Source organism: Scophthalmus maximus, chromosome 2 (genome assembly GCF_022379125.1).
Source record: "Scophthalmus maximus strain ysfricsl-2021 chromosome 2, ASM2237912v1, whole genome shotgun sequence".
NCBI classification, from domain to species: domain Eukaryota; kingdom Metazoa; phylum Chordata; class Actinopteri; order Pleuronectiformes; family Scophthalmidae; genus Scophthalmus; species Scophthalmus maximus.
Window position 1 is genome coordinate 7,444,771 of NC_061516.1, and position 23,054 is coordinate 7,467,824.

At 42.1% G+C, this 23,054-nt stretch overlaps 1 protein-coding gene across 4 annotated transcripts in view; it reads right to left on the bottom strand.

The window, feature by feature from the left end:
• ntm (neurotrimin) overlaps positions 1-23,054 on the bottom strand; it is a 375,368-nt gene that overhangs the window by 33,845 nt on the left and 318,469 nt on the right. For all 4 annotated transcript variants that reach the window (XM_035626842.2, XM_035626841.2, XM_035626840.2 and 1 more), the window contains one exon: positions 6,398-6,630. In XM_035626842.2, the coding sequence (XP_035482735.1) occupies positions 6,398-6,630 (233 nt within the window). The remainder of the gene's footprint in view (positions 1-6,397; positions 6,631-23,054) is intronic.

The following is a 23,054-nucleotide window of genomic DNA, read 5'->3' on the forward strand; positions in this document are numbered from 1 at the left end:
CTCAGCCACCCAATTGAGGAGGCTCATTTCGGCAGTTTGCATACACAATGTAATTATTTTGGTCACTACCCAAAGCCCTCAGCCATATGTGAGGGTCAGAACATGATCGAGTGGTAAACTGAAAGCTTCCTGTTTAAGTTCCCAGTCCAGTACAACGATACTGCAGCAGCGGCTCGCGCCCAACCCGGAGAGATCAATCCAGCGCAGCCAATCACCAATTGGTTTAGACCCCACAAATAAAATAAATGTTAAATGGAAAATACATCAGATCCAAAAAGTTACTTTGTCCTGGAAAAGGTTCAGTTCAGTTTGAGTTTGCTTGAAGCTTGTTTGAGTGGATCATGTTGAACATTTAAGTTTCACTGGAAATCCTTCAACGCAAGAGAAAAGACGTCATGTCCACACACCTCCAGTGCTCCATAGCTGTAGGCTTTACCTTGATGGGAACGATAGCTGTCTTGTGTGTTTACCTTCACATTCAGACACTGCTGATGGTATAAGAGAACATCTAAAGAAGTCTCTCGGTGTCTCGAGGCATGAAAAATATCTGAGGAATCAGGTGATGGCTGCAAATAACGACAATTAAGTTATTTTTCCTGAATAACTCACATTTATTGGCTTATCCCAAATATGTCTATTTTTTTTTCATATATTTATCTTTGTGAGATCTGTCCAGGCAATCTTTTTGTCATTTCCATTTCAAAGTAACAAGGACACGTCTCTATTTTAACATTTAAGGATGATCAACAAAAAGCCTGACAAAATCCCTGTGAATCATTTATTGGCTGTCAGCTTAATTTCCGTTTACCCTTCCGGAATGACAAAAAGCATACAGCATGTGTGTCAACCTTGCTTGTATTTAACTGCGGTGCAAGAGGCCAAGGAAGAATATTTGTTTACGGAATACAGGAAACATTTCAAATTTAGTCAGTACAAAGTGTCAGTTTATGTAATGTCTGAATATATTTGCGGTTAGGTTTCTAATTATAATACAAGGGGGGGTATAGCTGCTAATATCTGCCCTGAACAAAGTGTTCTGTATTATACAGCTATCATTCTCTCGTTCAGAGGCTATTTTCTCTGAACTCCATTCAAACTGCTGTATGATTTTCAAAACTAAGCACTTGAAGAGATTGCTTGAATACAGTTGGACATAAATTATATTTCTTGAAATTACCTGAAATTCTTATTATTTGTTTCCTCAAAACTGGATCTAATTCACACGGAATGCTTAAGAAAATGGAATGTGGTTTATTGCTTGATATGGATATGTGCTGCATGTGAGCGTTATGAACTCGGAAATGAACCCTTGTTGTGCTGACAGCGTAAAAGTCAAAATTGTCATACATTTAAGATGATTTAATCAAATCAACAGATTTTTAAAAGAATTCTAAATGCAAATGTTCTCTTTGCCATTTCCCATGTTGTTTATGCCAACACATCACCACTTGTATCGGGCAGTGTGTTACTTTCCCTTCACCAGGCGTTCGTAATGTCTACGCACGGAGAACTGTTTGTGTGGGTTGAGCCATCAGATTGGTTTTGTGTGGCCTCAATCTCACATGGAGCATGTCAAATTTCCTTTTAATAGAGGTGAAGCCTCACACTGTCTCCGAGAGAGAACTGCAGTCCTTCACACACCGCCCCAAGTCAACCTGCAGACTATTGAGAAAACATATTTTATCCAGCGTGCCGGCGGTGGAATCACATGCCATTTGTCAAAAGCAATTTTAATCCCTTCAAATGTTAATGCAAACATATTTCACGAAGACAACTAAAAAAAAGTACACTTGTGTTTCAACACAGCACAAGTGTCCGAACAGACAGACGAGGGTGTCAGTGTCCAAGAACTGTGTTGATTGGACATTCTGAGGCTTATGAATTTATTAAAAATAAAGATGATAGGTAGGGTGAATTATCTTCAGAAAGAGGGGCTGCACGGCGACATAGTGGTTAGCATCACAGCTAGAAGGTTCTGGGTTCAAATATGTGGTGGAGATTGCATGTTCTCCCCGTGTGTGGGTGGGTTCTCTCCGGGTTCCCCGGCTCTACCACAGTCCAAACACATGCAGATTGGGGTTAGGTTAACTGGAGACTCTAAATTGACCTTGGTGTGAATGTGAGTGTGAATGGTTGTTTGTCTCTGTATGTTGCCCTGTGATAGGCTGGCGACCTGTCCAGGGTGAACCCCCACCGATGTCAGCTGGGATTGGCTCCAGCCCCCCAGAGCACCCTAATGGATAAAGAGGTATTGGTAATGGATGGACCAGATCAGAGGGAAAAGGGGGACTGAGTACAGAAATTAAATCTGTCTGGGGGCTAAAAGCCAAAAGCTCCTGCTTCTCCTTGTCTGCTCCATGTGTACGCAGGGAATTGTTTTGCGAACATTACCTCTACTTTACCATTGCTGTCACCAAACTAAACTATATCTTACAAAAGACTTGAATTCTCAAATGTCAATGGAACATGAGGGGAATTATTGTGAGATCAGTGGTTTTAGAATCATTTCACTGGAGTAGGGGTCATTCATCCTTTGGCTCATGAAAGAACGAACTCTCTGATCAGCTGCTGCTGCTCTGTAACTGATCCTGAATCCTACACTCTCCACACGGATCAGGGATTGTCCAAACAGCAAAGCAGGAGCATTTTGCGGTGATTTTTCAGCAGCTGGATTAATGAGCATGCTGCGGGTGGAATGGGTGGACAATGGACGAAAAAACATCTTACTCATGATTTCATACGCCCAGTGCACAATATTCGATATGGACGCAGGGAAGTGTCACATTTAGCAATTTGGCTCATCTGCTCAAACATGCAAAATTCACACAGCAGTGTGAATGGTGCTGACTGTTGTGTCACTATTTTCATGAAGCTCAAAATAGAGATTAATTGCGTGAAAGGTATTTCAGTAACAGTAAGCAATATTAAGGCTTTTTTTGTCGTGTTTGTCTTGATTGACTTGCTCTTCCTACCAGTCTAGTAATGAATAAAATATGGGGTGAATATAATATACTGTAATCGTCTTCACTAAAGTGTAAAAAGCACACATGAGTTAAGAGAAGTGCAAACTTTCCACAAGGTCAAACCTTTCTTTGAGGAATACACACATGGGTGGATTCGATTCAATATGATTTTAATTGATGAAAAAGAAACAGTTGAAAAGCATCAAAAAGTATTTATTTTAATTTGATTCCGATCGGGCTTTTCTTTGGTGATTCTTAACATTTACTGGGTTGGGTCCAAAAGTCTGAGACCGCTCTCATTGTGCTGCATGTGCACCTCTGAACACTCTTGAGTTAATCATAACAGAAACATGTCTATTAATCTCTAGATATTTTCTAATGTCAGATTATGTGAGGGAAGCGTGCGTACATCCCAAACATACAGCGTTTGATTTCACAGATAGCAAACCTTATCAGTTTATAGTTGGTGCAATCTAATGAAATGGTCTGTAACAGTGCCTGGAAATGAAAGTGACTTTAATATGTATCTTGTCTGAAAGATTGAAAACACAGATAGTCACTCGGATATGTCCTGTGGACGCTGTGATATATTTACCAAATTTCATGGGAATCCGACAAACATCTGCTGAGCTGTTTCAGTCTGGACCAGAGGTGACAAACCCCAACCACCAACACGGGGTGATGATCTTCTTCACAAAACATGACATCCCTGTTCTTCTGAGGCCAGTTTCACAGATCATTCAATTAGAGCCGCTTAATAATTTGCACCACGTAAAGGCGAAACAATCCTTGAGCTCTGATAGCAACAGGATCATGGCTTTGAATGACTTTTCGCACAACATCACGAAAAACAACATCCACATTGTGTGTGATGTTTTGTTTCTGTAAATGTTGTTAAATTACCATCTAAACCATCTACCTACTACCATCTTATAACACCATTGACATTTACAGCACACTGACAGGAATTTATTCAGCTGCATATACAAATACATTTTCAAAGAATTCTGCCACTCTTAAGAAACATCCCATATTATTTGTTTTCTAAAATGAGTGCCAGCTGAATGACTGAAGTCACACCAACAGTGTCTGATCACTCACTGCGAATGACGTCATTTCAGACAGACTTCCAGGTTAATTTGCACTTGTACACTGAGTCATATGGAGTCCGGGAACATATTGATGAAGACGTTTGTTTACTCAGTTTCCAGCTGTAGTTTTTTTCATAAATGAGTATTCATGGCTGACTAAGTCTAAAAAGAGAAAATCCCAGTAACATACGGACCTGATAAAAGTCTTGATATCCTTACACGTCATGCAAACAAAGGAAATTAAAAGCTCATTTATCATACACCTTTTGAAGTACAATGAAGAAGCTGTGAAAATAGGGGGATTGCTTGTTGTAGAAAGATCCAAAATGACCTGGGCATAAAGATAGTCATCCCTTAGAAGTGATGCTAAATGGGTGTATTTTAGTCAGCCTTCAAGCAAACGGCCTTCAATTAGCTTAGGTACCTTCAATGTTATAATCTGTCATCCCGCCTTGAGAAAAGTGCTCGACGCGCTGTTTGGTATCATTGTGTGTGTGACAAGGAACAAGGACGAGGAAAAGAAAAGAGTTGTTGGAGGTGAAAAGGAAGAAACATAATTGGCAAGCATTGTCAATGTAGAGGCTTTCACAACCATCGCCATCTCTTGAAGTTCCACTAATAATATTATTGCCAGGTTAAAGATCCACAAGACATACCCAACCTCTCACGAGCAGAAGGGCAGTTAGAATAGTGGAAAAAGTGAAACTCAATAAACTTCAGGAAAAGCTCACCTCCAACATCAAGCTACAACGTTGTCCAGTCTCTTCAAAGGAGGTTGTTGCTCTGAAGGTATAAAGGTTGTCCACGAACCAGAAGGTCGGTGGTTCGATCCATGCTTCCCCTGTTCAGCATGCCTTGGGCAAGTCACTTAACCCTAAATTGCCTCTGACAGCAGTGTATGAATGTGACAATGTGATTTATACTGTGAAAGTGCTTTGAGTGGTCGGCGAGACTAGACGAGCACTATATAAATACTGTCCATTTACCACAAGCCTGACTGGACAGAGGACGACAATATCCTTTGGACAAATGAAACAATATGGGCTCTATTGTTCACAGAAGAAATGAATGAAGTCTCCTTTAAACACTATTAGTCATAATGTCTCTAATGACGGAGAAGGTTGAGCTGCTGGTTTAAGCTTTTTAACTGCGGGGACCCCGGTGTCTTCACTAGTCGGCCTCGCTCTTCAGCAAAACACTTAACGCCTGCAGACATGAGCATCTGTGCACTGTGCCCTGCATCCTTATGAGGACACTGTTACAACTCCTCACATCATTTTATCCAAGGCATCGTAACATCTGGTATTCCCCCATGAACCTTCCCTAACGTGGTGAGTGAAGAACCCACTCGCCCCCTCCCTCTCCTTGAGCAAGGCATTTAGCCCCTAATTGCTCCAGTGGAGCAACGAATGAGGAAATGGGATTCAAGGAAAGAGCAACACGTCTATCTCTACACTCTCTGGTTTGTTCACGTATGCCCTTGTGTGCTGGTGTTCAGGAATGACACATAGCATCAATCATACAGTGTAGATCAACACAGTATCAAACCATACTGTATATGTGCCTCAATACCTTAGTCTTGCACGTTCATTAGAGGATTAGGAAAGTGTCTGAAAGTCAGCAGGTATTTTTACCTAATGTTACATTAGACACATGCCAAGCTGATACCTACGGAAGAGTATTAGGGCCAGGTACAAGGGGAAAAAAAAAAAGATTTTTCTTCTTTTTGAACATTTCGAACATAAAGTCGAAATGTCCAGAATAAAGTCGAAATGTCCAGAATACAGTTGAAATACCTTAAACGGCCGTGTTGTGCTACCAGTTCATTAACGATTGTTTGTTATTGAACGTGATCGTGTCGGGACACACGTGGACGTTCATGTGCAAACACCCGGTGTCACCGCATCGTTTCTTCCAGATTCAGCCTGTCGATAATAATATCACAACTTTACAACTTGGTTAGCAGCGAGCGTTCGCAAGCAAACTGGCTAACAAAACATCAAGATCCTGTTGTTTGGTGCTGCTGAAAAGTGCTTCTGGGTCACAATTTTCTACATCATCTTCGACATTTTGACTTTATTCTTGAAATGGTATTTCAACTCTATTCTCGATATTTCGACTTAATTCTCGAAATGTTCCAAAAAAAATTAAAATATCTTCCCCCCCATTTTTTTCTTCTTCTTATGACTGGCCCCAATACTCTTCCGTAGATACCATAGGTAATCCTACATACAGATTTAGAAGGTAGAAAAATAAATATCAGCTTTTTATTTCTTTAAATTCTTATATTTAGAAGCCTAGTAGCGTTACGAGTGGCTCCAGCTGTAGGAGTGTATGGGTTACCTTGGACGAGGACGTGCACCGAGGTGGTTCTCGGTCGACTGCTGGTCTGCACGGCGCACACGTACTGGCCCTCATCCGTCATGTCCACGTTCTCAATCTTGATGGTAAACTCCTCTTGATTGAGGGTCACCAGACTCACCCGGGGATCCACCGACCATTTGTCTTCGCCGGCGTACAGTATACTCGAGCGGTTCAGCCACGCCGTGTGTGTGACGACGTCCCCCTGCGCACACCTGTAAAGGAACACGAGGTTGAAAGCCTTATTATAGAGGTGACATACATGTGAATATACATAATGTATACAAAAGAGGCCATTTGAAGAATATCCAAACGGCCTGTTTGTCAAACATGCTCCTAATTACTCCTCTCCCACCAGTACATACACTCATTTGGCAGTTTATCGGGGCGCACCTCGTAAAAACTCATGCAGTAAATCCTCCCTCGCGAAGGACTCGTGCTCCGTGTCGAAACGGTTTCAGATCAGTTTGATTCAAATTCACTGTCATTTCGGAGGCAGCAGCTCATGGTGCTGCTGAAGTCTACAGCAATATATATAGACAGGCGTTTCTATGCTCAGTATATAAATATGAATCAGTCCATTTATATGAGTGAGGGTTGGCTAAATAACATTAAGGTGTTCCTATTGAATTGACAGCTGGGTGGACAGGGGGGACTCTATTATTCATTGCATGTTGCTTAGATATGTATTTCTTTTCTGTCTGGCAGGCATGGATGAGCAAACCCTAAAACACAGAGGAGGGAGCTAATTAGTGGAACCGGTGGGTGCGACGTCTCCTCCACTGAACATGGTTTCCACCGCTGCTCATCGAGCTCACACACTCTGTGTACCTGGGTCAGCTTCAGTTTCCAGCGACTGGGGACATCAGGTCACCAGGTGCCACCAGGTGTCTTTTACCTCACTACAGAATCACCTTCAGTAAAATGTATTTAATTTTTTGACAGCATGACTGCAGTTCTCAGATTCTTTACGAGAAAGAGGAACTGAGGGAGTATTAATGTCATTTGAGCTATTAACAATCATGTTAACGTCTTTGGTTGAAACGTTGACAGTGTCTGAGTGAGCTTTGGTGAGGTACACTGTGTAAAAACGCAGCTCTCCTTTTGTTCATCTGCCCACACACTTGCGTTTGTGACATGCCGAAACCGACTGAGACAATGAGCCAAAGCCGCTCCGCCGCAATCACAACGGATTGGTTTCAGCAGTCACGAATGCGGCTTTGATACAGAAGCTGCGTCGCCGATCTTTCACCACTTCCGTGCGGCAACACATCTGCTACGTTTTTGTTCCACTAAAATCGTTGGAATCCGCTGAAAACTCACCACCAGAGCAAGAAAAGAAAACTGAGTAATGTATAACTAGTGTGCCAGTGGAGGAAAAAATTTGCACTTTGTACAAACTGTATGCTGTTTGAATCATCTAGGTTGATTTGAAGTTCAACAAAGGCAAATTTTTCCAGTTTACAAAAAAGCACAGGAGATTTCTAAAATCAAACGATTCAGAGCGGTGGCGATGTAAACTCAACGCTCCGGAGCGGAAAGACTCTCGGCTCCATTAACGCTGTCAACGCTTTCGTTACGGCATCAGTCACTTCCACTTCAGCGGCTGCAGAAGGGTCAATGGCAACCTTGGGGCATTTGTGGTGCTGCGGTGGGGAAAGAGGACAAAAATGGTGTGTGTGTGTGTGTGTGTGTGTGTGTGTGTGTGAGGGAGTAATCAATACACAGGAGCAATGGCTTTCAAAATAATGGATCACAGTGTTTTTGCGAGATGGTAAGGTTATCAATTTTCTGCGATACATCCAATTCAAAGTAGAGTTTAAATTTTTAACGGCTGCAGTCATTTAATTTCTGAGCTGTAAATGTATTCCACGGTGAAAGCCGCACTGCTAAATGTTAACCTTTAAAAACAATGCCAGCAACAGCAGGGATGCTTTCACAGTGGCATAACTTTAAAATGAAAATGAAACCTTCGCCATGCCTGAAAAAAAGACTGGATATGGGAAGATTTTAAGGTCACCCACAGACTTACAAGGGAACAATGATCGCATACACGCAGATGCTCACTCGGGTCTACGGACTAAAGGATGAAACATTTCTTGGAGGAGATCCAACACAAAGGCTCTTTGGTGAGTGGCAACGCCGCTCTGTCAGCCTCTGTGTCCTTGTTAGGCCATTACCTAAAGAGACATGCTTTTATAAACACAGAGAGGGAGAAATGTCTCCTGATTTCTCGCTGAAGCAACATGTCGATTCCCCCGCCAGTGTGCCAAAGTGCAGGAAACGGGGTCTAATTATGCACAACAACTCCAAAAAAAGGAAATGGCGCGACGCGATGCACCAACTGTATTCATTCAATCCAGTCAAGATAAACAATGTTTGATCCAGTTTAAAAATACGGGGCGGTGTCGCATTTGTTTCTACGTTCTGAAATAAAATGGCTGAGACGTCATCCAGAGACGTTTGAGGCGATTGAAAAGAGGGAGGCTATATACTTCTCTGCCTCAGGCATGTTGGCCTCTTGCTTACCATTCCTCACACACTGATAATCTTATGAAGAGATGAATTATATGATTTATTTTTCTTGCTTCCCTCTCCTTCCCCCATATTTGTCTTGTGTGTTTTTTGCTCGAGAGGAAGCAGACGAAAGCTGAGTTTTACAATGGCAACAGTTCAAAACATAAAAATTCTGCTCCCACCAACACAAATATAATAAAACTAATTAAAATAGACCAGAATGTGAAGTGTTAAAGAGTCTCCTGGAGTGACTCTCAGAGAGGTAGACTTCTGACACCGGCTGCAGTGCAACAGAATCCGGCACTAGATTGATGCACAACTTTCTTAACCCAAAGAAAACAGAAAAAAAAGGATCGTGGTGATTTGAATTTTAAGGAACTCGCCGCATTCCTGTTTGCTTCTCAGTCTTCAAAAAAGTCAAAGGCCACGGTCAGCGCCTCCTACAGAACCGCAGCCCCTCGGGGGGGGTTCCGTTTAATTTGAGAGGGTCAGTGACACAGTTAAGGGTACCCCGGCTCCGTGTGTTCACACCGTCTCCCAATTTCCAATTCATGAGCAGTCATGTTGAGTGAGTGGGAGTTCTGCCTCTTTGAGTGCGATGGAAGCGTACAAAACAAGTCATTAAGACATAAAAATTGCGGTTGCAGGTCTCCCGATGGTCATTAAATGAGGAAGAAAGAGAGCGCGAGGATCCAGTGCCTCTTTCCTTGAGGTTTGCCGCACGTTGGTGAAGTTTCTCAGTCTGGATGTGCAGAAATTCACATTGAAATCTCTGTAAGAATATCAGCACTATACACTTTTTTTTTTGCCAGCACTTAACTTGTACCATCCTATGCTCTTGAGAGCACATTGGAAGTAAAAATGTTAATTGGAGCCAATTGGAAATTAAACATATATACACACACCCACATATATGTGTGTGAGAGATCGGGAGGTTAAACTGTATTCGAAGGCAAAAAGCTTCTCCTCTCTTCCTCGCGTGTGTCCTGACAGTAATGTGCACATCATTAAAAATACATGACACTTGTTTCCTTCGCAATTAGATTAGGTCGCCAGCAGACTCGTTTTGCACTGTGGATCAGTAGAGCTAATGTTTACTGCTCGTGTCATCAGTAGCTTTGCTTTCAGGAATACAACCCTCATCTCGGTGACTACAGAGACTAACATTACTGTAATGTAATGACTCACATGCACTTGCTTTCTAAGCACTACAACAGCAGTGAGCCTCGCCACTTGGAAGCCATTTTAGTAATGCCCCCCTGGTGGTTGTTAAAGGCTAACACGACCAGGCCCCTGTCAAAATGAATGAAGAGAGCCACAACTGCCCCTCCATAGAACCACCGGCCAAATCTGATGAAATCAGGCGATGAGAGAGTTTGAATAAGGTTTTAACAGTTCTACTTCTACAATGCATGCGCAAGGTTGGGCAACAACAAGATTGGCCCGTTAGGCTGCGATAAAGAAGACGATTGGCTTATTGCGGGGCTTGGCAGGCGGGATGCTGTGTGCGTCATAAAACTGCCATCTATGGCAATATTGACCTTTCGGTTCTGGATTCTTTAGTTTGTTTGTCACTTAAAAATGTATCCGATGCAGAATTGGAAAACGTTAAGTACAATGTCTGTATTTAGGGTCTAACGGATTAGATGCTGTGTTGTGTTTTTCAGGCATCCGTCTTGCACACATCTGACAGATGCGCTCCTATTTTAATCAGTCCAGATGTCTGCACAGGCACAATGGCTCCGTATGTTTAATTAATTGTTCTTTTAATGTTTTTTTCGATTTTTTTTCTTTTCATTTAAAGAAAAAAAATCACACAGCGGTATAGATAATGGATTGATGGATGGAACTATGTCCATTAAGGGTTGGTGGGGGGCTGGAGCCAATCCCAGCTGACAAAAAACACTGTAGTTGACTACGCTGCAAAGGGGAACGTACCACTTCTCAAACAAAGGGATGGGAGATTGGGGTTAGAGCTGTGTAGCTTGGGAGGGGGTACAGCGGGTGTTTAACTCACGCTCCACACTTGTAGAGATGCTTTAGGTCTCTTAAACGCAGGCGACCAACTACTGTGCATGAATGCCTCATGTGTAGCCACAGACGCAGCAGCAGCGTTCATGCTGCCCTGGCTCATGCTACACCTCCTTGTGTGGGCACGTGTGAATAGAGCGATGCAGGGTGAGTGCTCGATGCTTGCGAGACTTCCCCTTTAAAAAAACGGTCCATGCATAGATAGGTCTGTGCAGCAGCCTATTATGACCCATGGTTACATTTTATCCTTAGGTGACCAGTTGTTGTCGTAGTAATTATTGGAGGAACTACAATATTGTCGTAAAACTAATCAAGAAGTTTTATCTATTCTTCTTTCTTTTTTTTTTAACCTTAATCTGACATTTTTAAATCAAATGCTTTCATACACGAGTCCTACGAGGTAAACCGAGGGAATCAAAAAAGCTTCTCCGGGAGCTCAGTGAGGGGAAAGCTGCTCTGCAGGTGAGCTGTGCTGGACAAAGACTGAATAATATGGTTTATTCCTTACAAAGAAGCTAATCGCTCCTGGGAATGGGGGCAAATCTATTTCTTTCACAATGTCTCCTTGGCAAGCTACGTTTACTGTTCCTCAGTTTAAGACAGCATTTAATAGAGCGGTACCAGCATGCAGAAGTAGAACTGCCTCCCTCAGTTTGCATCATAATGTGTGGTAAAAGAGGAAAAATGTGCCACCCCCACTAAAATATGTTTCACTAATAAACATGCTTTGTGTGTAGACCCGTGATGTTGGCAACATTGCACTTTCTCTCTCGACTACTCGTCTTCAACAACACTCTGGTGTATTGTCAAAAAGCCTAGTTTTTTTCTAAATGTATATGTTCAGATACCCAGGGTAGGAAGACGTTTTTTACCATAGAAGCACAGTTTCGCAGTTTCTATGAATAAATACCAACATAATGATAAAAAAAAAAAAAGCGTAATTCAATGGCTTATTGTCGACGAAATACGATGATGTGATGACTTGGGTTACAGGTTTGGAGAAGATGCATTGGAGTTGGATTTTAATGCTATTCATGAATCAGATCATTTCAAAGCAGAAAAAAAAGATAGATGTCATAATGGCTAACAGCCATGCACATAAAAAGACAAACTTAGCAAAGAATACTACACTATTCGTTATTTTACTGCTATGAAATCACCCGCTCTTTAGCAAATTAAAAAAAAAGGAAATTGAGATAAAAGAAACCCCAACAAAAAATGCTTCCTTGATGAAATTACACCAAAGTACGTTTCACAACAGATATTTATGGAGTTGTCAATTAGAATGTAGCAGCAGTTTCACGGCTGACAGACAGGCTGCAGGTTTTATTGTTCCCGACTAATCAAGACGGTGCTTCGTAAGACCCACCGTTCCGTCAGAGACATTACCGCGGTAGTCAGTTCCTCACGACCTGTGGTCTGGCCTGCAAAGTTGCTGTTTGCAAACTCAAGCCAAAACTTTGGCAAGAGTGTCATGAAGCTGTCAGGCACATCACAGTCCGTTTCCATTCCAATGACCTGTCAAGGCATGTCAGAAGGTTTCATGAGCTTCTGGATGTGAAGTCCCGAAGTGGTATGGCACTGAAGGATGCAATGCGGCGGGATGATAAACTGTACGTCCATGTTTACTGCCTGTTGTGTATTTTAACTCTAGCCGGGATAGATTGCAAATATAAAATACAGAGTTGAATGTGGTAAAGAAACATCTCTAAATGATTGTTGCAACGGCTGGAATGGACGTTTTATGCACAAATAACCGTAGACTTTTTTTCTCGCAGTGCAATCAAAGCTACTGCCGGATTCTCCACAGAATTTCAGGGTAATTTCTTGGCAGCCTTGAGGCAAAGGAGAAAAAAAAGAAACACTTTCCGTTGAAAATCCAGGTGTTGATTCAGTTTGTGGCGATGTTGAACTGTATTGCATTGCACAGAGAGGAATTTATGTTATGTCCATTGATAGAAATGGGACAAAACAACAGAAAACATGAGTATAATGGATACAATGCAACACAACCTTCCATACACCACGTCTCCATGACGAAGTTTCATCATCATCACGTTCATGAAGCTGGATTCATGATGCTTAACTAAATAAATACAAGATGAAATTAGTCTCGGTTTTATTGAAGTCTTATTTACATATCTTTGTCAATTAATAATGCAATTCAATGATTATGAAACTGAGGAAGATATAAACATTATATTTCATTTGAATGTATTGTTTTTTTGTGTCATTTTGTTGTCACTTTTGTTATTACTATTATTTTTGATATTATTACCCCAGCAAATATGATGACCTCAATTACTGGGACTCTTACAGATCCATTACTGTTGTCAGTGAGTCGCGTGCTTTTCTGACTATGGCGAGAAAAGTCAGGCCTATATGGTCGTTCTGAGCTACAGTCAACAGGTTCTTGAACCTAAACGATCATATAGGTCAAAGTTTGTCCCTACCCTTGGATACAACGACTGTGCTTGATCCACAGCAATATACCTCCCGGGTGAATCACCAAGCCTTGTACTTAATGACACAATGTGCCTTGTTCAGCCTCCAGCGACAGCAACAACGACAACACCTACATTCATATATAATCAGGTAAGGCAACAATGGACACTGTGCAAGAATGGTAACCAGGTACCGCAAAATGGAATGGCAGTATCACTGCTTTTTCACTTGCTCAGTTGTTTTGTCCGCGAGCAACAGAGGTGATAAAACTGTTCCGACTCAAATTGACTCATTTTCCAATCCAATAATTCCACATATCACCTGAAAGAGGTCATGACAACATTTTAAATCAGAACTGAATCAAGTAATGCAATGCTCATTGTGCCTGACACAGACGCAAACCTGCTTTTTGTTTTTTTTATCTTTGTGTTTAATAAAACAACTACAGTATGTGTGGCGGCTGTAAGTGCGTGTTCCTGCACTGTGAGTAAGCCCTGATTTCCACTGAATGTGGAACGGCGACGGAGCTGATAGGTGTCAATTCAAGTCAATGTGTGTATTTCCACTGACTCCGCACGGCTCCGACGCTCCGCAGCCCTCCGGAGCAGATACGCAGGGCTTCTATTATTGCCGGACGCCGGAGCACACCGTTGCAATTCAGCACAGAACAGGTTGTGCGGAGCAGTGGAGCACAGAAACAAAAATAAAACATACTTGAACTGTCAAAATAAAATAGGCCGTGCTCACGGCGGATCATATTTCCCTGCACTACACCTTGAAAACGTCATAATGGGCGGAGACAGGCCCTGAAGTCAACAGGTCAGAGGTTTTCAGTGACCAGTTCACCCCTGTTGACACCATGGATGAGGAGATGCTGATCATTCAAGTCCAAAATCACCAAATCATTTATGACCCGTCGCATCCTTTTTATAAGGACAACGTAAAAAAGGATATGGCATGGAGAACAGTATCAGGAGTAATGGGTGTGGATGGTAAGTCACTCATTTTGTCCAATTAATAATAATAATTATAACTATTGTACATAAAATCACAATAATCTCCACAAAAAAGAGAGAGATCAGCAGGTCAGCACCGAGTTGTTTCCCTTCTACTCTTCTGGATGGAAATAACTTGTTGTTGGTTTGTGGTTCTCTTTATAGAAACTACACCCTGTTATATCGCGCGATCACGCGTGAATTCGCGAGATCTCGTGGGTCCTCGGGACGACGTGGCCGCACCGCAGCGCACCACTGTGGCGGAGAAGGGGGGGTTGGCGGACGGCGAAACACGCAGCCGACACACTGCGCCGCCGCTCCGCCGCCGTTCCGCCGCCGTTCCGCATCCAGTGGAAATCAGGGGTCAGTGTTTGTGTTTTCTGTTTCTGTGTTGAACAAAGCTGAAAAACCTGACCTGATGCAAAAAACAGCCACTTGAGCCGCATAATGTTCCGCCATGATCACAATGGTATATTAAGCCTCAGCAGTTATGCTAATGGGGCCGTTAATTAACCCAATCCCTGCATTCATTAGGACACATTTCTGTGTCAACATACTTGTCTCCACATAGCGTGTGGGTGGAATTAATCTTGAGGCAGGACTGAGGCCTTTTCGCTGGGCTCTGCTATATGTGCCCTTCACATTATGATGGGCGGACAGAGATGCCCTCCATGAACCCACAATGAAGAGCATCACGGGGTGTAGAGATGTTGAATGGACTGATCATTGGTAAGACTGGTTTTAGTAAAGAATTACTGAACCGGCAAGGCTTGTTGTCTGGGAGTAAAACTTGCAGTAAATGAATAAAAAATTGAAAGACTATAATATGATTGCCCACAGCCTTATTCTACAAGATGTGTTTGCGGGTACGTAACTGTAACTAATAGGTATGCAGTGAATCTATCTTCCCAGAGGTGGGTACAGGCCATATACCTGCATATGCTGTATACTCCACTGCACCTCTGAATCCAACCCTGTCTCCAAAAAAAGGAATTTCTATTTTCCCGCTGTGACTAAATTCTTCCTTTTTCTCATGTTTTCAATTAAAGAATCTTTCAAGTAGCAAAATGTTGACACTGATGCGAAACAACCTGACCAAAGCATCATTAAATATGAATTAATAATGTTACAATGCTTTGCATTCAGCGAGATCAAATGAAGGTATTTTTTTCGACAACAGCAACCTATTTTTGAACATCAGAAAAACCAGGGAGCTGGTGGTGGACGACCTGGGGAAGAAGCAGAGGAGACACACACACACACACACACACACACACACACACACACACACACCCCTGATAATTGACAGGACAGAGAGCGAGCACCTTCAGGTGCTTGGCAGTGCACATCACAAAGAATATGACATGGTCTAGAGAGATGCATCGGGGTGATGCAATACCTTTACCACCCCAGAACGTCCCTGTGACTCTTACAGACCTGCTACTCAGGTGCTGTCAAAAGTCTCCCGGCAGGGAGGATCAGCAACTGGTCTGAGAAGTGCTCGACAGAGGGCGGTAAACCATGTGATCTTCTCCGGGACTTGCACAGCAGAAGGTATAGATCCAGAGCGAGAGAGGATCCTCACCACTACAGCTTCTACACACTCACCAACCACCTTTGTAGTGTCCAATAGAGAGAAAGTAAAAAACTGTCTTCTGTAGAGCCGTTGCATAGGTCTACTAATCAGGCTTCAATAAATATATTAATTTTTTTCCAATTCTAATTTTGTTCCACTGCACATACAGAATTGTGTGCGCCTTTCACGAATACAGATTATGGATTTTAACTGAAGTGGAGTGGATGAAGCCGTTAATTCGCATTCCATTAAACCCGAAGCATCACTCGCAGTAATAAGATGGCGTCCTGTGTTGTACAGTGCAAAGCAGCTGAGCTCAAATGAGTCGTATGATGGCGCCGTGTGAAGGTCATGCAGTGCGAGATCCATCAGAAAGATTAGCTAAATTGTCCCTGGATTATTGCCAGTGGCTTTTTTTAAAAATTAATTTATTCGTTCTCTTTTACCTGAGCATTGGTTCAAGGAATGGGTGAGGACGCCTTAGGTCATGTTTGAGATGGAGGGAATGAAACATGACAATCGATATATAATGTATAGATATACTTTTGCTGTTTTATATCTAGTGATCAACTAGTATTCAACTGTCTGTAACAGACGCCTGTAATTTGTCTTCCTGACGTTTATTTCAGTTTTTCAGTTTATTCGAATAATAAAAACCCGGACCCGAATGATGATCTTTATGAAACATGTATTCATTATTTTTTGATAAATTTCAGTTCCAGGTCTCTGATGCCCTCACCGTGTCCTGCTCTGTGGTATTGATCCAACGGACACTTTTATGTTTTCCATCGGTGATACTGATCATGTGATCAATAATTCTGTAAGGGCAGTTCGCAGGCTGGGTACGTTAGTCGTGTTCCCTGGACGTTTAAATGTTCTCACGATCAATAACCTTTCTTATACGATCACTTTTTTATAAAGTCCAGCCTATTTTTAATGTGCATAATATCAGGCCCACACAGAACACATATTTTCTAAAAGACTCCTGATAATGATTTGTGCTGTTTACTATTATTCTGCTATTTGTGCTCTGACTCTGACTATTGCTCACACATCACCATTGAAGCCCCTACAGGAGAGCATGAGGGGGGGTTATGAATCTGAAAATATTTCACAGCATCAATGTTCAGTTATTTGATCATATTCTATTTGAACTGACATGATTGATTTGTTTTATTCTATGCATTTTAATAATCAGGACAAATACGCATTAAGGGGTGGATTTCATTATTCAAAAATGGAAAACTCAGTAGTTTCCCCTGAACTGTACACAACACGTGAACTACATCAAATTATATTAATTAAACCAGGTCATCAGAACAATTGATATGATATCACCATATTGCCACCACAGTCAGAACTGATTGCTCCCTCAGCTTCCTCCATAATAAGCCTTCACCTTTATTTGCTCTGACCAATTGAGGTTTTCTCCCCCAGTACAGATGAGTTCAGCTTTTTTCTTTTACACATCACAAGGTTCTTATAAATGAAGATACATATCATATTTGTACTCAGAACTAATGATGAACTGTTATAGATTTTGTTGGTTCCTTAAACATCTTTGTCCACATCAAATTTAACACTGAGGCTGAGACAGAAGCAAACTGTCCAATGTGACTCACGTAAATACTTAACACACCAGCATCATACTCATACGATCTAAGAGCTTTATGGAGAAAATCTTCCTTCATTATCAGGGAGTAACAGGCTGACGTGAAGACTTTAATTCAAGTATCCTAATTGTTTTCACATATGGTATTGCACGTGTCCTTAAATCTCAATCATATTAGCTATTAATTAAAACTCTAGAGTAAATATGTCCAAAAAAAAGAACACCTTTCTCATGAATTTACTCGGTTGACAATTTGTTGCCAACAAACCTCCCGGACTCTGCCACAGTCACATTTCACCGTTAACATTTATTTAAACTCTTCGTATCTCCTCAGAATCACTGTGCGTCATAAACACCTTCGTAGTACCGTTTAACTCAAAGTCAGGCAGCCGGAGTTCGTCAACCTCGAGGTTTGTGGTTTAAATCGGACTAGATTAACCTCGCTTCGTTGTACAGGCCAATGCTGCAAATTAGAGAAAAACGACAACAACAACAGGTGATTTTCTTTCATTTGTGAAATTTGGTTTTGTTCTTAGAAAACCCTAAAAGAATACAGGCATGACAAGGAAATATGGTTACCATGGTTGTATGGATGAAAAACAGTGCTACTTAGACTCAGATAGTAAGTAAACAGGAAGAGAACAGGCATTACTGGTGCTCAGCTCAGTCCCTAAACACCACAGAACGGACAGACAGAGAGAGAGAAAACTAATAGACTCTCTTGGGTGTTTCAAGATCCAAAGCCAACAGCCTCCTCATATCCAAGAGCAGCATACGACTCTGCATTTCCGTAATGGCATCTTAATGTGTCAAAAATGATTAGCTTAACTGTCCTGGCCCACAGGAATAGCATATGTGAACCCTTAAACCGAGTGGTACTCCCACGGCAGCAGAAGGCTGCAAGCGAGGAGTCTCCTCTTTCATATACTTATATGGTCTAGGCAGGCGTGATTAAGAGCTGCAACGCTCGAGTGTAATGAATAGTTGTAATATATGAGTTTGGACGTCTTCCAGACATTACACTCCCAACGAGTCAACTCATCATTGCTGCATCGCACACCGTAGTGAGTCTGCTGAGCGGTTTGCACGACCGCGACACTGCCCCGTGCTGCCACTTACTGCAAATGACTGCGCAGTTAGTCAGACGTGTCTGTTCTGGTCAGCGTGGTGATTGAACAGAGGGGGTCGACTGCATGGGCTGCGCCAGCGGGCAGCTTGGTGTCGCATTTGACATAGCAACACCTAAGACTCCAAGAATTTTATATTACAATCATTAATTTTGATCATTTAATGATGGTTTTCAGGAAATAATTATTTCATTGACTTTTTGCAAAAACAACAAACCTCGGGTAGTTTGACTACGACGTAGTCTCGCGACAGGGGTCAGGGGTCCCGACTGATAAATGTCTCCCAATAAATCCGCGCAAACGACAACCAAGCAGTCCAACGGACTCGGACAATCCGCAGCCACTCTCCCTGTGGTGGACAACACGGAGGTGACGGAGCAAAATAGTGAGGATCAGAATTGCTGAGAAACCGGATTTGGGTCGGGGAACAGGTGCCCGCAGGCCCCGCATTATGCGATGACACCACGACCCGCAGCATCAGAAGCCTCTACAAATGTCGGGCAACAGCAGACAGTGAAAAGGACTATTGTGATGAACAAGGGTTCACTGAACAATTTTGCATTGTTTATTAGGGCCTCAATTATTCAGATATGAAAGGGCCGATTGACAGGAGGCCGTGACTGTGTCAAAAAGACAGATTTTGAGAGAGCACACGGAGGTTATGGTGACATTTTGTTCAGTTTCTTACGGTATTTTGAACTACGTAAATGTTTGTTGTCTTTGAAAAATGTATTGGGCAGTGCCTCAAATTTAGCAAAATAGAAATAAAATAAACTAGAAAAGACAACATGCCTTCTTATGAAGTGGTAGTCGTCCAACTTAAATGACCGTACAGGTTCTCTGTCCCTGCCCTATGTTGGATACTATACTAGTCACGGCACACCAGACCCCATCATCATAGTAAAACCAATAAACATGGCATGATCGTCATAGTAACAACAAACAGTAAAACCTTCCAGCTAAGGACACTCAACATAGCCAGCTTTTCCGCCTACGTGCCATTCAATGCTGACGGGACGTACATGGGGGGAAAAAACTCCAAAACCAGATGGACACATGAAGGTTCACCAGCATCATGTGGCTCATCTCTCCGGGCTCATTTTGATGTTCGATGTCAGGCAGGAACTGTGTTTGCGTAAACCCAATGAGATTGCTTCCAACTTGAACAGTTGACCTCATCTCAACTTCTACTGACAGCAAAAGCAAAGCAACGGAACCACAATGTAGTTAGGCAACTTATGGCAGCACCACATTCAAAGTGAATGAGGAGTGTTTGCATTCAAACAGTGGACGTGTAGCTTTATACTTGTGCAGAGGACATAGAGACACAATTGACACGTCCACCTCTTTTTGCCATGTTGACACCGTGTTCATACAGTATGCTAATTAAAAGACAAGTTTCAGAAATGAGCAGAAGGTTTCTTAACTGGAGCCCTTAATGTGCAAGTTGCAAAATAAAGTTGAAATTACAGATCAAAAATCTAGTTGATAATAAACAAACTCTAGAGCAGGTATGCATTCAAGAGCCATGCAATTAAAAGTAACATGACTATGCAACAGGAATGCTACTTTAATATATCTGTCACAATCTTCAAACCTGTATTTCCTTGCATTTCCTGCATTTATTGCCCAGCAACTTTAAGAGCTGTTGTCATGGGGATAGAGCTGTGCCAGGAGTTCAATATTCTGTCCTACAACAGCTTTTTTGCAGGCTGAGTAGTGCTCGGAGGGGGGGGGGGGGGGGGACTTGCATTCTGACCGTCCATTTATGTCCAGGGGCCTATTGTCTTAAAATTCATCCATTACCACATCACTGCTCCAGTTTATCTCCCCCTAGCTTGGAGGGGTCACTCATGAGCCGTGTGGCAGATTTCGATACGTTTCGCTTGTTCTTGTCCTTGAGGGGAACCTTAAAAAAACAAGAGGAAACACTTGTTTGGGGAGTATTCGATTTGTCCCAGAAGGAGTCCTTGCAGGCTCCACGCAATTGACATTGCCAAGAAATGGCCACACACAGGTGTCCGGTGTGTCTCACTGTTGCGAGACATTTGCCTTCAGGGTTTTGTGCCGGCAACGTCACACTGGCAGAAAGTCTTCAGTGTTCAATTGCAGTTTGGTTAAGTTTAGGCAACAACACTACTTGGTTAGGTTCAGGAAGACATCAAGGTTTAATGAAAACTCTTTTTAAATCTAACTTGTGTTCCATTGTCATTTACTCTGACCGAGGGACATCTACTCTGCTACTGATGCTTACACCTCTGCAGTACTTCCCCACGTGGTACCACATTATTCATACAAACCTTGTAGTTGCGGATACATACTCATTCAATGTGTGCATGTCGTATTCAAGGGTCTGAGAAAAGGGCCCAGGTAGTAAGCGGTTTGAAAATAGACCCTTTCACAAGGTTAATCATGTGCAGCCTCACAGGCAAACGTCTCCCATGTGCAGTGTTTCCCGAACTGACATGTGGAAAAAAGGGAAAGTCAGAACCCCACCAACCCCCCAGCCTCCGTTTTCACAAAGCTAATAGAGAGAGAGAGAGCGACGACACAAGCTGGCCAGGAGCTCGTCTGATGATAATCGAGGCTCAGCGTCTGAGAAAGTGTGTGAGCTTTGCTTAATTGAGCTGGACACAAAGCTAAGCCAGGGATAAAAGTCCCCCTGTGAATAATATGAGCACTCTCACAGCTCTAGACATCAGGCCAAATTTTCTGGAGCACTCACTTCCACTTGTCTTGTATAAACGTTTTTCCACATTATACAATAATTGCAATAAATAAGATGCCACAGATCAGAGCAGTCCTGCGCACTTCCGTTTTGCAACAAAACTATCAAACATTAAAAGGGACGATTTAAAGCAGTATAAATAAATGGCTGGAATGTGCCAGACGTTCTTTCAGTCTCTGGAGTCTCAGCGAGTAGCCGGCCTATTTGCAGCAATCATTTGGTTCATTTATCAGCCCACTCTGGCCAGAATTCATTAAAAGCCACGCTACTTATCTTTGAGATAGTTTAGTCTTGTTTGACGAAAATGAACAAAACTTTCAAAAATGTGAGACATGAGACAAAAGTCTCAAAATGTCATCAAGAAAAACATATTCTCGCCGCGGAGGCAGCTAATAGAATTTTGTTCTCTGGTTTACAGTTTTGGGAAACAAATTGGTGTTCACATATACTTACCGAACAGTCTGCACTTGTAATCAGAGAAACAAACACACAAAATATGAAAACTATATTTATCACAAATATTTAAGGCATACAATATATCTTTTTAAAAATCCAATTTGTCAGTAAAAAGACTTCATATGGATCTTTGGAGATATGTATAGAAAACGTGACTAATGGTTATGTCTCCTCCGTATTTGTAGGAAATGAAATATGTGATTTACAGGGCAAAGAATTCTTTTATGTATAATTATTAATGTTTTTAAATTACATTTTGACTTCACATGTCCGTCTTTCTTGCTGTCTGTCTGTCCCCACAAGCTGTGTTGCTGTGGCCCAGAGGAAACGAGCGGTGACTATAAGTCTGTTGGGTGAACAGTAGCTAATCCTTCATTTGTTTCACACTGTACACTGCACTTGCTGTTATCATGGTAACCATGTTTTCATTTGAATTGAAACCCAACCCTTAGATGCCACTGCATTAGTTACTTTAAGAAGCAAGTAACAAACAGAAAGAGCAGGCAAAGAAAGAAATACAAAATTCACCAGGTAGACAAAAGGAGGCGAGCAAGGCAGGCTGGAAAGCACAATAAAAGATCTGATGGGGAATGAGTGGAAATGGGCCGGTATAAATAGTCCGAGCTGATTAGGGTGTAAGGGAGAGGTGAGTAGGTGGGCGGGCAAGAGTCCGGTGGCAGGGCAGGGGGGGCTCCATAATAACAGGAGAGTTAGTAATCTGTGGAAAGCAGACCGAGGAGGAATGAATTCATGAATGAACTGAAAAAGCCGGGTCCGATTTTTTTTTCAGCCCCAGATCATCGGACAGCCGCACAGACAGTTCATTAACTTATGGAGTCACACAGCTCAAGGACAGTGGTGGTCCTGACTAAGGGAAAATAGTGCAGCTCCCTTGCTGGGACATTTAAGTGGCATGACAAACATAGCATTGGGAATTATGTATGAGAAACAGAAAAGAAATAGAAATAAGGCAGTTTGAAATAGAAACTGAATGTCCACAGTCTCTTTGGGGTTTTCTAACAATCTAATACAAACTAAATAACCTATTTATGTTTCAATTTTGAAAAACTCAATTTTAGCAACAGATTATCCTTGAATGTTCAACATTAACGTGCATGAGGGGTAAAAGGCTATTACAGTATATAACTGGAA